Source organism: Camarhynchus parvulus, chromosome 1A (assembly GCF_901933205.1).
Source record: "Camarhynchus parvulus chromosome 1A, STF_HiC, whole genome shotgun sequence".
Classification (NCBI taxonomy): domain Eukaryota; kingdom Metazoa; phylum Chordata; class Aves; order Passeriformes; family Thraupidae; genus Camarhynchus; species Camarhynchus parvulus.
The window spans coordinates 23,136,960-23,150,702 of NC_044586.1; the positions used below are offsets into that span (position 1 = coordinate 23,136,960).

Consider the following 13,743-nt stretch of genomic DNA (forward strand, 5'->3'; position numbering starts at 1 on the left):
TGGTGCTGGCTTCAGTAACGTCACCTGCTCTCTTCACAGTGCACTTTTTGGAGAGCAGGGTCTTTTTTATCTCCTCTAATTCACTGTTTCTTTATGTTTACTGGAATTTGCATTGCAGTATAGCATAGATGAAGCAGTTTTTTCTTCCATTTGCAGATTGCTCGTATGGTGAGTGCCCTCCAGCAGCAGCAGCAGAGGCAGCCTGGCATGAAGCATTCACCATCCCACCCTGTTGGGCCTAAGCCACATTTAGACAGCATGGTACCCAATCCTTTGAATGTGGGTCTCTCAGATTTACAGACCAAAGGGCAGATACCTGGATACGGTTCAGGTGGTAAGTGCTCCGTGGAAGTAGGTCTGGTGCATTGCCTGTAGCTTCCCTATTATTAATATGGTAATTGTGTTAGTCACTTATGTCTGGGTCCAGAAATGAGTAATTTATGTCTAAGCATTAGAGTGAAGGTTATGACAAGTGTCAACTTTGAATCAAATTGCATTATTTTTCATTGTGTGGGAAGAAGACAAACCTAAGAAGAAAGCATATCATGGCATACTGACATAACACACTTATTTGGAAGTTGCCCCTTGAACATACCTTTTGCAGTTGTTTATTTCTTTTTCCCGCCTTTTTGTTGTGATTGCAATGACTCCCCATTTAAAGATGCTTAAAAACAAAACAGAAGATGACAATTGAGTTTTGTTTTGTTTTGTTTGTTTCACAGGCTTTGGCTCAAGTGGCATGGATTATGGCATGGTGGGAGGGAAAGAGGCTGGAACAGAATCCCGCTTTAAGCAGTGGACTATGATGGAAGGGCTGCCCTCTGTGGCTTCACAAGATGCCAATATGCACAAAAATGGTGAGAGGGGGAATTTTGGGAATGCCCTTTTAGGATCATCTTGCCAGAGGTGAAATAGTTTAGATGAAGCTGTCTTGCCTCACCAGTATGCATCTTAAATATTTTTGTATTAATACATCATGCTCCTGAAAATTTCAACCTTTCCCAGATGTAAATGTATGTTTTTAATGCTGCAGGTGCAATAGTGCCCCCTGGAAAGGCTCGTGGAGGATCGCCCTACAACCAGTTTGACATAATCCAGGGCGACCCGCTCAGCAGCCACGCAGGCCCTGCTGGTGATAGTTGGTTACCTGCCAAATCTCCACCAACAAACAAGATCGGAAGTAAATCCAGCAATGCCAGCTGGCCTCCAGGTATTACATAAGGGCAGGGGTGGTGTCCTTGCTTTAGGATAGATGTGCTGCACCTTCCCTCAGCATACTTACTTAAATAACCATTGCAACGAAAGTACTTGGGTGTCTTGGCCTATCTTGCTTTTGAAATTTCTTCCACATTAAAGTAGAACGCAAATGTTGAATTTCCAGTAAAAAATGCTGGGCTAAATATGAACTAACTGCTGAATTGCCTGAGTAGTGTTTGGTTTTTGTTAGGTGAACTCCTATCTTGTTTGGTTTTGTGACTTTACATGTACAAAAAATTCCATGAAAACACATGTTCATAAAATACACACCACCATCTCCCTTCTTTGATACTGATTCCTTATTTGTGCTGTGTTAGACTGACACAGTGTAAAAATTATTGACAGGGTGGAACCAAAGAAAAAGATGTGAAGTAGGACTTTTTTGTAGGGCTTTTTTGTGGTGGTGGGAACACAACACAGTTGTGGTTCACCTTTGTTCATGTCGCATAAAGGGTAGAAGAGTTTTGCAACAGTTCAGTTATGCTCAAGAATCTTGTGGCTTGGGTGGAAGTCTCTTGCTTTTGGGATGGCAGGCTGGTGCACATTCTTAAAGTTTTGTAGTTTCACTGGCAGAATTTTATGTTTCTGCTAGAAAACTCTCTAGGAAAAGTACATATATGTTTGAATACACACATAATTTTCTGTATAAAACATTTATTTAAATAGAGTGGTGTCCTTGAAGTTGCACAGATTAATCGCTGATGCTGTTCAGCAAATAGTGGGTGCTGTGATTTTTCTCTTGGCTGGAAGACAGGTGCATTCCAGGAGAACATTACTAATTCAAGCACAAAAAAAGTAGAAGTCCAGGTACATCTCTTGGGTAAAGCAGTAGCACAGACCTTGCATCAGAAAGCCTAGGAATCTATGTGACAGATACAACTGCAGGAACTCTAGAAAATGTAGTTGAAGATTTTTGAGGGAAAATGCCTCAGTGTCTAACTCCAGGAAGAAAACATCTTCTGATGAGCTAACAGAGCTAAAGAATTAGTTCTCTCAAAAACATCTGCACATCCACAAATTTTCGTACTGCTCATTGCATTCTTTATGAGTACATTTGTGTTACACTTCTGTCAGCCTTGTTGTTAAGTACGGAGCTTTTTGGACTGGAGTTGCTACTCATAATGCCAGAAACTCCCAAAATTTAATCTTTTACCAGACTTCACTCACAGACTCATTGTTGCTGAACTCAGTCACCATTCCCCTGTATTATACTGAGACAGTACTGCTCGGAATGTTACAAGGGACACATGAGGGTCAGCTCTGCCGTGTTTCCAAGTTTTGGAGCAGCCACTGGCTCTGGCAAGGTTCTTGGTGCCAAAACTGTTACAATAAAAAGCTAAAAAAAGTTTAAAAGCTTGATAGCTACTCTTTGCCCCTTGTTGATATTGTAGACCTTCCCTAGCTATGTCTGTAGTCCCATTGTCAGCGATAAGTGAATTTTTTTGTTGCTGACTGCCTCACCACAGTGAGAGGATAAGTGAAGTTCACAAATTCTGAACATAAAATTTCAGTGAGATCCTCAGTACCATCCCTCATTTCTTGTGTGAGTAGCCCAAGGCTATGATCGCAGCCCTCATGTAACAGATCCCCAGATTTGGCAGGTGGCATTTACTCAGTTACTGCTGTTCCACTCTTACAACATCCATAGGCTGCTGGGAGAAGTTTCTGTTCTATGACCATCAGCCACTTGAGCTGTCTCATAGTCTAACTTGTGGACTTGATTGTGAGGAAAACTGAAATCAAGATCTACCTTATAAAACACCCCTGATGAAGAATGAAGACCTAAAATGGCTTTACATGCTAGATTCTTCTCTACAAGCTTGTAGATGAGGTCCACTGTCAGTTCCTGGCAAAAAAAGTTTTTAACAAAAATGAGTTTACAAGAGAAAACCTCTTGAAATAGGTGCATTTTTCCTTTGAATGACAACAGTGGTCACTCAGCACTCACCCTGACTACACCTTTCACATTTTCCTCCTAAATGCCATCTGCTGCAGAAATTCTGCCATTCAAGAGAGCAGTATTGTTCAGCACAAAGATAAATGAAGTGGTGCCCAATCAAACTGATATCACTGCTGGAGGTGAGAGCAAGTTTTGCTGCATTGGTGAGAGCTATGTCGTTTGGTTATGTTGCACAGACTTGCATATTTCAGTCATACTTGGAGTGTAATTTTGCCATTCAAGATCAGTCATACTTGAAGCAAACTGGCCTGGATGTGTCTGTCATGGTTTTCACAATAATCTTACGTTTCAGCTTTTTGAGAGGACCTTTCAAATATCAGTGGAGAAATACATTTCATGTTGTCTTTACTGCCTAGAAATAAAAGAGCATGTTTGTAGACAAGAGTTGGTGAATGTGCATGATAATGACTATCAGCCCCAAAGGAGAGTTTGGAAGTTTGTCGGTATGCTGTAGTTCAAGGAAATGCTTTTCCAGACCAGGGTTACATTGATGTGTGAATGTGTTCATAAACAACAATACCCCTGATCCTTGGAGCCTTGTTTGTGTAGTCATTTACCTTTTTATTAGAGCTCTCTGTGCGCTTAATTTTCAGTCTCAAAAATTCTCAGAATCTTTGCAAATAGAAAACTTGGACTTCCTTTTTTTTTCTTTTGTCCAAACAAGTTCTAATTTCCATATTCTAACCTATGTTCATGGATTCTTTGTCTCAGAACAGAGAAGATATTTTGAGTAGACCCAAGAGCTGTATTGCTTCTTCCTTAACAAAAGGGAAGTCCTGCTTGTCCGGGTATGGCAGTATTTTGGTAGTAGCTGAGCAGAGTCCTTTCATGATGCAGTGCTGATTGCTCATAAAGTGTTGATACCTGGATTATTTTGTTGAGTTACTAAAGATTGGGAGATATAACTGATGTTTATAAAAACATGAAGGCAGTGAACAAGATAAATGCAGAATTGTAATTCCATGACTCCTGCAATGCTAGAACTGTGCTGCAAATGCTGGAATTAACAGGATTTAAATTTTAAATAGATGGGAGGTTTTTTCCATCAGGAGTGGTGAACCTTCAGGTTATGCTGCTTTCACAGTTTCTTGAGACAGATGATACTAGCCAATTGAAACAGTGATTGGATAAAATGATGGAAGAATAGTTTCACAAGTTGGTGCTAGCAGATAGAGGATATTTCTGCCGTCTGAATTAGGACAGCTGTGGAAACTGGGAGAGTGTGAGGCCAATAGTCCACAGATAGTGGCCAGATTTGTGTTCTGTCCCTTAATGGTATTTCTCCTACTGCTGTTGGCAAAACGCTGGACTAGAGGGACCATAATTCTGACCCAGTGGGGCATTTTTTTGTCTTCTCTCAGATTCTCCCGTGCATTATCACAGTCTAATACTGCCCTTGCTGTGGCAATAATTTGAACCAGTAGTATCATATTTTCTTCTGCATTTGTCTGTGAAATTTATAGTCTTGACTATAATTCTTCATTACAAAGGTGACTGAAATGAACCCTTCCATGTCAGATTAATCCTACATTGCTTCATTCTAGAGAGTGCATCTTGGATCCCTTTTAATAATGAATCTTTAATTACACTCAAATATTCTATTATTAATTTTTTCCAAAGTTCGGGAATTCTGTAGCCTGGACTTGTATCTGCAAGGGATGAATCTGCCACCTTTGCACTCTTCTCACACTTACACAAATTGTCATATAGTATATGAAGCTTCTTTACTTGTTTTTGTGCTTGTCAGTTTTACTTTTGCACCTCTGCTTCCAGAACTGACCACAGCACTTTATTCATTGAAGGAGCCAAGTTACTGATCTTTCTTACAGTAATTGGAGTCTTTGTGTGTTCATATTTAATATAACTCATCCTCTTGTCATAAAATTCTGGCATGCCTGAAGCTATAATTCAAACTAAAGCATGATAAGTATACCCCATCTCATTGTGAAGCATGAAGAATGACAATGAGTATATACATTACTTTTACCACAAGGCATCTCACCTCAGTATTGATAGGTAATGTATAAAGTGTGTGTGTACATACAGTGGGATGTGTCAAATGTATTTCCAAACTCCTAAGGTAGGTAGCCTTTCCTGGAGAAAGGCTTCTGCACACACACCAAGTATGTGTACAGAATCTAATCTTACTCATCTTATTTGGAATTTGTTAAAACTGTTGAAATCTCACCTGAATGCAGCAAAGCAGAAGCGCTTTAAGGGATACTGGATGCCCTTGTACCACTTTTTTTGTAGTGTAGGCTTGTATTCATATGAAACCAGAGCTAGTGCTGTGGGAGGAACTGTGAAATAGATTACGATTCTAACATGCAGTCTTTTTTTTGCCCCTAAGGAATGGTGTAGAAGACAGTTGTTTACCATCCTGAAATACCTTCAGCAATTACTTCTAGTAAATAACATCTAATTCCTTTTTCTCTCCTGTCCCAGAGTTCCAACCAGGAGTGCCATGGAAAGGTATACAAAACATTGACCCTGAATCTGACCCCTATGTGACCCCTGGAAGTGTGCTGGGGGGGACAGCCACATCTCCCATTGTAGATACTGACCACCAACTTCTGCGGGACAACACCACAGGTAAAACACTGCACAGCTGGTCTGTGACCATCAAAGTCACTCTGATAATTCGGGATTGTTGTGGTCATTGCAGACAAACAGTCTGTTGCATTTGTCTGAGAAGGAAGCTGCCTGCCTTTGCACTGTGGCTGGGAGCACCTGAAAGCTTGGCATTGCTACAGTCATGGCTCTCTTGAGGTTTAATGCTGTTAGAGAAACTGTGAACTTGGTCTCCTCATTCTCTCTTCTCTTTGATAGGGTCTAATTCTTCCCTCAACACCTCGCTGCCTTCACCTGGTGCCTGGCCCTACAGTGCCTCTGACAATTCCTTCACCAACGTTCATAGCACTTCAGGTATGCAGGCTTTGAAACTTAACCAGACAAAGCATTTTTCATTTAGCACTAGTCCATTGTTGTTCCACTGGGAGTATTTAGTCCATCGTGTGTAACAGTGACTTGGGAAGACAAACCCCATAACTCTGAATATAACCCCCTCCTTCCTCTTCCCCCCACCCTTTATAGGCTGAGCATGACTCCATCTCTCCTGCTGGTAGGAGGTTGTGAGAAACAGAAAAAGCTTTGATGCTGTGTAAGCACTCCTCAGCAATATAACTAAATCATCTGTATTTATCCATGCTGTTCATGATACCTTGTGAAGGCTGACCTAAAACAGAGGCTAGGTGGAGTTAGAGAATAAAGTAGGTATATATTAGAAGGCCTCAATGGATACACCTTGGGCAGTACAAGAGCCCAGCCAGGGCTACACCCAAGATGAAACCAAAATGATCACAAAAATGGACGACTGGTCACGAGGTCTCACACTTTTATAAGTTCTGGTCCGTTTGCATATTGGAGTTAATTGTCCAATTATTGCTTCAGGTTGTGAAGTACCATCCTTCTTGTTTTTCTCTCTTCAGTCCATGCTGTTTATGCTCTCGGGCCTGAAATTTGGGTCGATTGTCTTTGTTCCCCATCTAGGAAAGGAATTGTATTGTCTAGTTACTCTGTGGAGGGAGCCCTTAATATGAAGCTCAGAACTACACACTAAAGCAGTACAGAATCTGAAAAATATAAAAGCTAAAACCTAAGGCATCATTCCCAGCACAAATCCAAAACACAGCCCCAACCAGGTACTGGGAAGATAATTGACTCTACCCCAGCCAAAACCAGTGTATTATGCAAGTTGAAGAATGAGTAGTAGGAAACAGCAGATGCAAAAGCAAAGATAAAAACAGTACATGTACAATCTGTTGACAAGTCATAACTTTTAAAGTATTACCTGCTTATATATGTATTAGTAAAGGTGAGTGATTTTATTTACTTTAACTTTAGGACATGAGAGTGCTGTGAAGGGAATGTTTTTGCCTTGTCTTTTATAGCACTCATCATTCCCTGAAATCTGGACAGAGAAGACATTTGGTCCTCTTGCTTTTAATGGTTGGCCTGTATATATAAACTTTAATATATGTCTCAGATGCTTCATAAGAAGGTCTCTACAGCTTTCTGGTAAAAAACTGTTTCTGCACACACTTCGCAGTAAAGTGCTGGAAATACTTGCTCCAGATGAACCATTTGGATTTTAAGCTTCTTGCAAATGTCAGAATTTTTTCTTGAAGATATCATTGTCTTGACAATTACTTAAAAACGAAGAATTGTGTATAAATAACAGGTGATGAACAGAGCTGAGAGCTACATCTGGCTTGAACTTGAGGTTTTTTTCATCATACTGAATGAAAGCTGTGTTCAGGCGTTACCTCAGCATCTTCACCAAATGTGTTGAAAGTGCTCTTTAGTCTTTAAGAAAAACTGAGTTCCTGCCACTGATTTGTGAGCTGACTTTGGTTTGAAGCACTGTATGCAGCATTCTAGTGACACGGAAGGTTCCTCTGTTACAGCCTGTGGAAAGGAGCGGCATGTAGCAACTTCTTGCCTTTGCTTAATTTTTGTCTAGCACGTAAGAAAGACTGAAGAGGTAAAAATATTGAAGTCATAGTCAAATAGAGGAAATGAGACCACTGCCACATACCAATTTCTTTCTGTCTGCTGGACGCAAGTGTTTTACAGTCAGAGAGCCAGTCATCTGAACTGGGAATTTAGAATTCACCTACCTGTAAAGCAGAGTCCAGTGAAAGCAGGTTTTTAAGCACTTTCAAAGGTTAGTGCTTGAAACCTGCTTGGTACTGACCATTGCTGTGTCATGGAAATACAGAGATCTAGCTGTAAATTGAAGCATGGTTATACATGCTGAAAGCTTTGTGATCTTGGTTTCCAGATGTGTTATTTCATGCTGCCCTGGCATATCATAAATCTGTGTTTTTTCACTTAATTTCAAATTACATTTACCACTGTCTGCTGGTGACTGAAGTTAAATGCACATATTTGCACATGTGTGCATGAGAGTTATGATTAAGATAATGTCTGACACAGCCTTTCCCCCCCGCCATGTCTCTGTTGGCTGGTTCTCAGTGCAGAACAATGAGGAATTTTCAAGGAATTACGACTTTTGAAATGTCCCTTGGTCTCAGAAGTTGTGGGAGAATTTGCAGTCTGCCTTATTTTAAAAACTGGTTTAGGCAGAGCTCGCAAATATTCATGACTAATAGTGGTGTTTTGGGGAGTGCTTTTATTTTTCTCTTTTATTGCGTTTCTGTATAAAGAGTTCTTGAAATGTGTTAAGGATTACCACTATAAGTCTTCTAACAGGCACCTGCCTTCCAATGAAAAAAAAGCACTATCAAGATTGTTGAGAAGTCCAGCCATCACACAGTTAAGCAGCCTTCTTTATCCATTACTGCTGTGTCAACATTGTGGGAGCTTTGGGACTCTCAAGAAAGCTTTGATCTTGTAGGGAGGACATCTTTAGGAGGCAACATTAGCTTAGTAGACCAAGAATGGTGAATACTTCTTTCAGTTCTCTGCAGGTTTTTTTTACTTGAAGAAGGTTCCATTTCATTAAAGGTTGGTAGTGCCGAAACTTTTAAGAAAGTCTCAGATGAAATGTAGCGTGGACATAAAAATTGCAGTTCATCTAATTAATGATGTAACATTCTGCAATCAGCTACGTTATCATAAATGATCCTGGTATATTACTTTTTTTTAATCAGCATATGTAAAATAAGCAAATATTGACTTACACGTAGCATGAGGGTTTTTTGTTATGATAAATTAACTGTCGTATGATCCTGTGTTTCACGCTTGTCTCCAATATAAATGCAGTCAAAAGACTTAGTGTGATAGGACGGTACTTAATCTCACAAGTTTCTCTAATATATACAATTTCTTTAATCTTCTAGCAAAATTCAGTGATTACAAATCAACGTGGTCCCCAGATCCCATAGGACACAATCCCACTCATCTCTCCAACAAGATGTGGAAAAACCATATTTCCTCAAGGAACACTACAGGGCTGCCCCGCCCACCTCCTGGCCTGACCAACCCCAAACCATCATCTCCATGGAACAGCACAGCACCCCGATCGGTCAGGGGCTGGGGGGCACAGGACTCAAGGCTTGGCTCTGGTGAGAACAAATCAACTGTAGCAACACTGATCAGACCTGAGCTGTGTATGTTTTACAGCACCAATGGTGTGGAGGAAAGAAAGTTGCAGTTGTCTGGTAATAGGAAAAAAGAGAGTTTCTTCTTGAAATGGAAATTTGCTATCAGTAATTGGGGTGGTGGAAGGTGGAATCCCAGCTCCTGCTGCAGGGAATGAGTGAGGAAGGGCTGAGAGCTGCCAGAAGAGAATACCTGCTACATAGGGCCTTTCAAGACTACATCCTTACTGTGTGTGAGAAACTCCTCAAAGATAAACTCTAGTAAAATTAATCTTGATGTGAACTGCGAGCAAAGATGTGATTTTGTTTTCAGGACTGAAGATTAGGCTTTCATGTTTTAACAGGGCTGGTAATGCTGATTTTTTCTGAAAGACCTAACTGTAAAGAAAGGTGGTTTTTCTTTGTATCAGATCTGTCTTGATTGCTCTGTCTTATAATTTGCAGCATCTACTTGGAGTGATGGTGGCTCAGTTCGTCCTAGCTACTGGCTGGTTCTTCACAATCTCACTCCACAGGTATTTTCTGTGGTTGTTTCTGGGGACTTCTTTGCTTTAGCAAGGATTTGTGAATTATTCAGTTGTTTCTTTTTGAATAAAATCTGACAAAATCAGATTTGTCAACATATGTAACACATTTCTACTAAACCGAGCTGCAGTCTGACTGGTTTTTCTATTGTAATCTCTTCAGCTAATTTTATGATGTTCAGGTTTTGCTATGTGACTGTTAAAACATTTCTTTACTTAAGAGTTACAAAGAATAATTGAACAGAAAGATTTTTCTTAGAAGTGAGGGTGTATTTCATGACTATAATGTGAAATGCTTTATAGCTGTTCTTTGGGATGTTGTCAATAAGAAATTTAATGTAACTGCCAGTTTTCACTTTAGTGTTTCCATAGTGAAACCACAGAATTTTTCCAGCGCTCCTGCCAAAACCAGTCTAGTTAGGTTATTTCTGCAAGTATTCTCAGAGCTTGCTGCCATTTTGAATGAATTCTGTGGAGATCTTGGTTTCAGCATTCCCAATTAGTATTCAAGGCCTAGGAACAGCTTATAATATTATCAGCAGTATCCTGAGGTCTAGACAGAGAGTCCCCTGTTCAGCCAGATAATTTACCTTGTTTCTACAGTCTGCAAAAAACAGTTGATGTGAAAGGAAAAGCTGAGGTCTCCAGCAGATCACCCAAAATGGCGAGCCGTGCTCCTTCTGTAAAAAAGACTGTTTACCTTGACATGAAGGAAGAAGTGGTGTGAAGAAAAAGCACAGTTCAAAGTGTGGCTTGTGTAAAACACTTCAATGCCGCTTTAGGAATTATTTAGTGGAAGAAGAATGTATTTTGGAGGCGTTTAAGTTAGTAGGAAAGAGAAACAGATCGTAACTCTCTCATTATGGATTCTCTCTTTATTGTGGATCAGTACACTAGAGAGAGAAGTGTAAAGGTTCAGATGAATTCATAGACTCATAGAATGGTTAGGTTTGGAAAGAACAAGGTGTTCATTTCAAGGTTCTCTGTTTTAACCTTGACCATACCACCACACAATTTCCTTTTCCCTCATTTGAAGCTGTATTATAAAATAGGGGGGAATGAAGGAAGAAAGTAGCACTTCCTTAAGTAGTTGCACATACGGATCCCATTCATATGCCCATGTCCCTGTGGCACACCAGGAATGGAATCTGTCTGTACAGAACACCTGGGAGAACAGCTGTTACTGGAGGTAAGCAACAAGCTGTTACTGCTGCAAAAGGAATGTAGGCAACAACTGCCATGAAAACATTAGTTCAGATGGAATGAACATTGGTGGGTTTGGCAGCAAAATCACTGACTCTTTCTGTCACTGTTTCATAAACCACAAAGACAAAGAAGTACCAAAATAAGTTTTAAAAAATTTCATTGTAGAGATATTTCCAGTTTTGCAAAACCCTTTTAACAAGTAGTTTATATACATTCTGTTGAAATCAGAGGGCTGAAGACTAAGGCATTCTGGTTCCTTTAGTAGAAATTCTGGTGACTGAAGATGGTGAGAAGTACAAGTTGTGTATAATTACTGGAAAGACTGTCAACGTAAGGATAGTGACAGTGTAAGAAACTCAGTGAAAGAGGGAAGACTGGACTCAAGCTGTGAATGAACAGGAAAGATAGTTTAGATTATTTCATACTAAAGCAAATTCCATGTAACTGTGAGAAGTCAAGACATACCAGTTCCTGTTTAAAAATCAACTTCTGTCACCTTTGCTTTCTTCCCACTGCTTTCATCTGTTTTTCTTTCTGAAAGAAGCATATTTTTCAATTACTGTGACAAAGTCAGGATTAAAGTATGTTTGGAGAAATAATTACAAACATCTGTTTCATCCTGGCTGTTCTTCCTCAGATTGATGGGTCAACCTTGAGGACGATCTGCATGCAGCATGGCCCACTGCTGACATTCCATCTGAACCTGACCCAGGGCACCGCCCTCATCCGATATAACACCAAACAGGAGGCGGCCAAGGCCCAGACTGCACTGCACATGTAAGCAAGGTTTTGAGACAAAAATCTTTGAGGGTGTGGGGTCGGTGGTGTAAGCCCCTAAACTCAGTGAAAATTTTTGTATTTTACTAACCTCCTGAATTCCAAAGGCTTTTAACCTGTTCTTCATCTGTTTTGTTTGAAAGGTGGCATATGTGCATTTACCTTCATGGTATAGGCACTTTTATTGCTCCTGGTGTTAACGTTCAGAACCTTAGTTTAAATTTATTAAGATTTTGTTCAGGCACAAGTGAATGTGGGGGCAAGGGGGTTGGGGTGTTTTTGATTTTTTTTCCCCCATATAAAATGGAAGTTCTTTTGTTTTGACAGTTTCACTGTCAAAAAGAGCTGAAGTTTTCCATGTCCACTCCATTGTAGCAATATAGCTGCTACCTCCTTTGGTTTGGGGTGCCTATTAGTGTTGTTCCTGTGCTGTCTGAATCCCTTGCCCTTTTGGCTCTAACTAATGTTTTTCTTATGCGTCCCTTGCCCTGTAGGTGTGTGTTGGGAAACACTACCATCCTGGCTGAGTTTGCCACAGATGAAGAGGTTAGTCGTTTTTTGGCACAAGCTCAGCCCCCTACACCTGCAGCAACCCCGAGTGCACCCGCAGCGGGCTGGCAATCCCTGGAGACAGGACAGAACCAGACAGATCCAGTTGGACCTGCTTTGAATCTCTTTGGTGGGTCAACAGGGCTTGGGCAGTGGAGCAGTGGTGGCGGCGGCGGCAGCAGTGGGGGTGATCTCACTGGCGCTTCATTGTGGGGTCCCCCAAACTATTCTTCAAGCTTGTGGGGGGTCCCGAGCGTAGAGGATCCACACCGAATGGGCAGCCCTGCTCCCTTACTACCTGGAGACCTTCTGGGAGGAGGGTCGGATTCAATCTGAACTTAGAACTTTCAACTCTGACCTCGTGACCTTTTTTGGAACAGCAGCAGCACTAACTTGACCTTTTTCGTTTTTTTCAACTTGCAATAAATACATTTATAAAAGGAAAAAAGAAAACGGAGAAAGAAAAAAAGGTGGGTCATTGACAGACTGTCTGAGCACATAGTTGCCTCCCTTATATAACTTCAGTTTTTTTGTTTGGAATATGAATCCAAAAAGAGAACATATCACTCTTGAAATACTTGAATCGTGAACGCCAACTTAGAAAGACAATGTGAAGCAAGTACACATACCATTTAAATTTAAACAGAAAAAATTAAAAAAATTAGTTTCTAGTTTTTCACTTTTTCATGTTATACGGAAGTTGTTGCTAAGAAACATATATACTGAAAAAATAGCTTTTTAACTTTGTTTGCACTGGGTGTGTTTCCGTCCTTAGGTCTACCATGTTGGGTTGGGGCTGGGGAGGGGTTCAAAAGAATAAGGGGGGGAGGGAAAGACTTGACGGAGCCTCACTTTAAAAACAAAAATAAAAACAAAAAAAAAAACCTAGAAAAAAAATTAAAAATTAAAAACCCACAAAAAAAACAAAACAGAAAAAACAAACAAAACAAAAAAACCAACACTTTGTGATTGGCTGGTTGATAAGTACCAGTGTGTTCTGGCACATGTAACTGCCCACGTGTGCTTGTTTCTGTGTGAGTGCGTGTGCACATGTTTGTGTGTGTGCATTTTTTTCTCTATATATATGATCTTGAAACGCTGCATTGCTGATGGTCTACGGGCTGGCTGGCCATCTGCATGTCTTGATTCTGAAAGCAAGACAGGCATGGTGGAGTCCCTGTGGCTGAAGCGCAATCCAGTTGGGCTGGATTAAAATTTGTCAGTAGGTTTTTTTAAATTCGTTTTAGCAGGGTGCTATCTCAAATCTGCAGATCATACAGAGTGGATAGTTGCTTCCTAGCCCTTGTTCTAACCCTGTGGTAGAGCAGAACACTGCCATATCCAG

General features: G+C 40.5%; 1 protein-coding gene across 5 annotated transcripts in view; it reads left to right on the forward strand.

Annotated features, from left to right (window-relative positions):
- Window positions 1–13,279, forward strand: part of TNRC6B (trinucleotide repeat containing adaptor 6B) — a 118,552-nt gene extending 105,273 nt beyond the window's left edge. For all 5 annotated transcript variants that reach the window (XM_030960595.1, XM_030960591.1, XM_030960594.1 and 2 more), the window contains 9 exons: window positions 157–334; window positions 723–857; window positions 1,034–1,210; window positions 5,663–5,809; window positions 6,047–6,142; window positions 9,082–9,306; window positions 9,787–9,857; window positions 11,710–11,849; window positions 12,344–13,279. In XM_030960595.1, the coding sequence (XP_030816455.1) occupies window positions 157–334; window positions 723–857; window positions 1,034–1,210; window positions 5,663–5,809; window positions 6,047–6,142; window positions 9,082–9,306; window positions 9,787–9,857; window positions 11,710–11,849; window positions 12,344–12,734 (1,560 nt within the window). In that variant the 3' untranslated portion in view covers window positions 12,735–13,279. The remainder of the gene's footprint in view (window positions 1–156; window positions 335–722; window positions 858–1,033; window positions 1,211–5,662; window positions 5,810–6,046; window positions 6,143–9,081; window positions 9,307–9,786; window positions 9,858–11,709; window positions 11,850–12,343) is intronic.
- The last annotated feature ends 464 nt before the right edge of the window (window positions 13,280–13,743 follow it).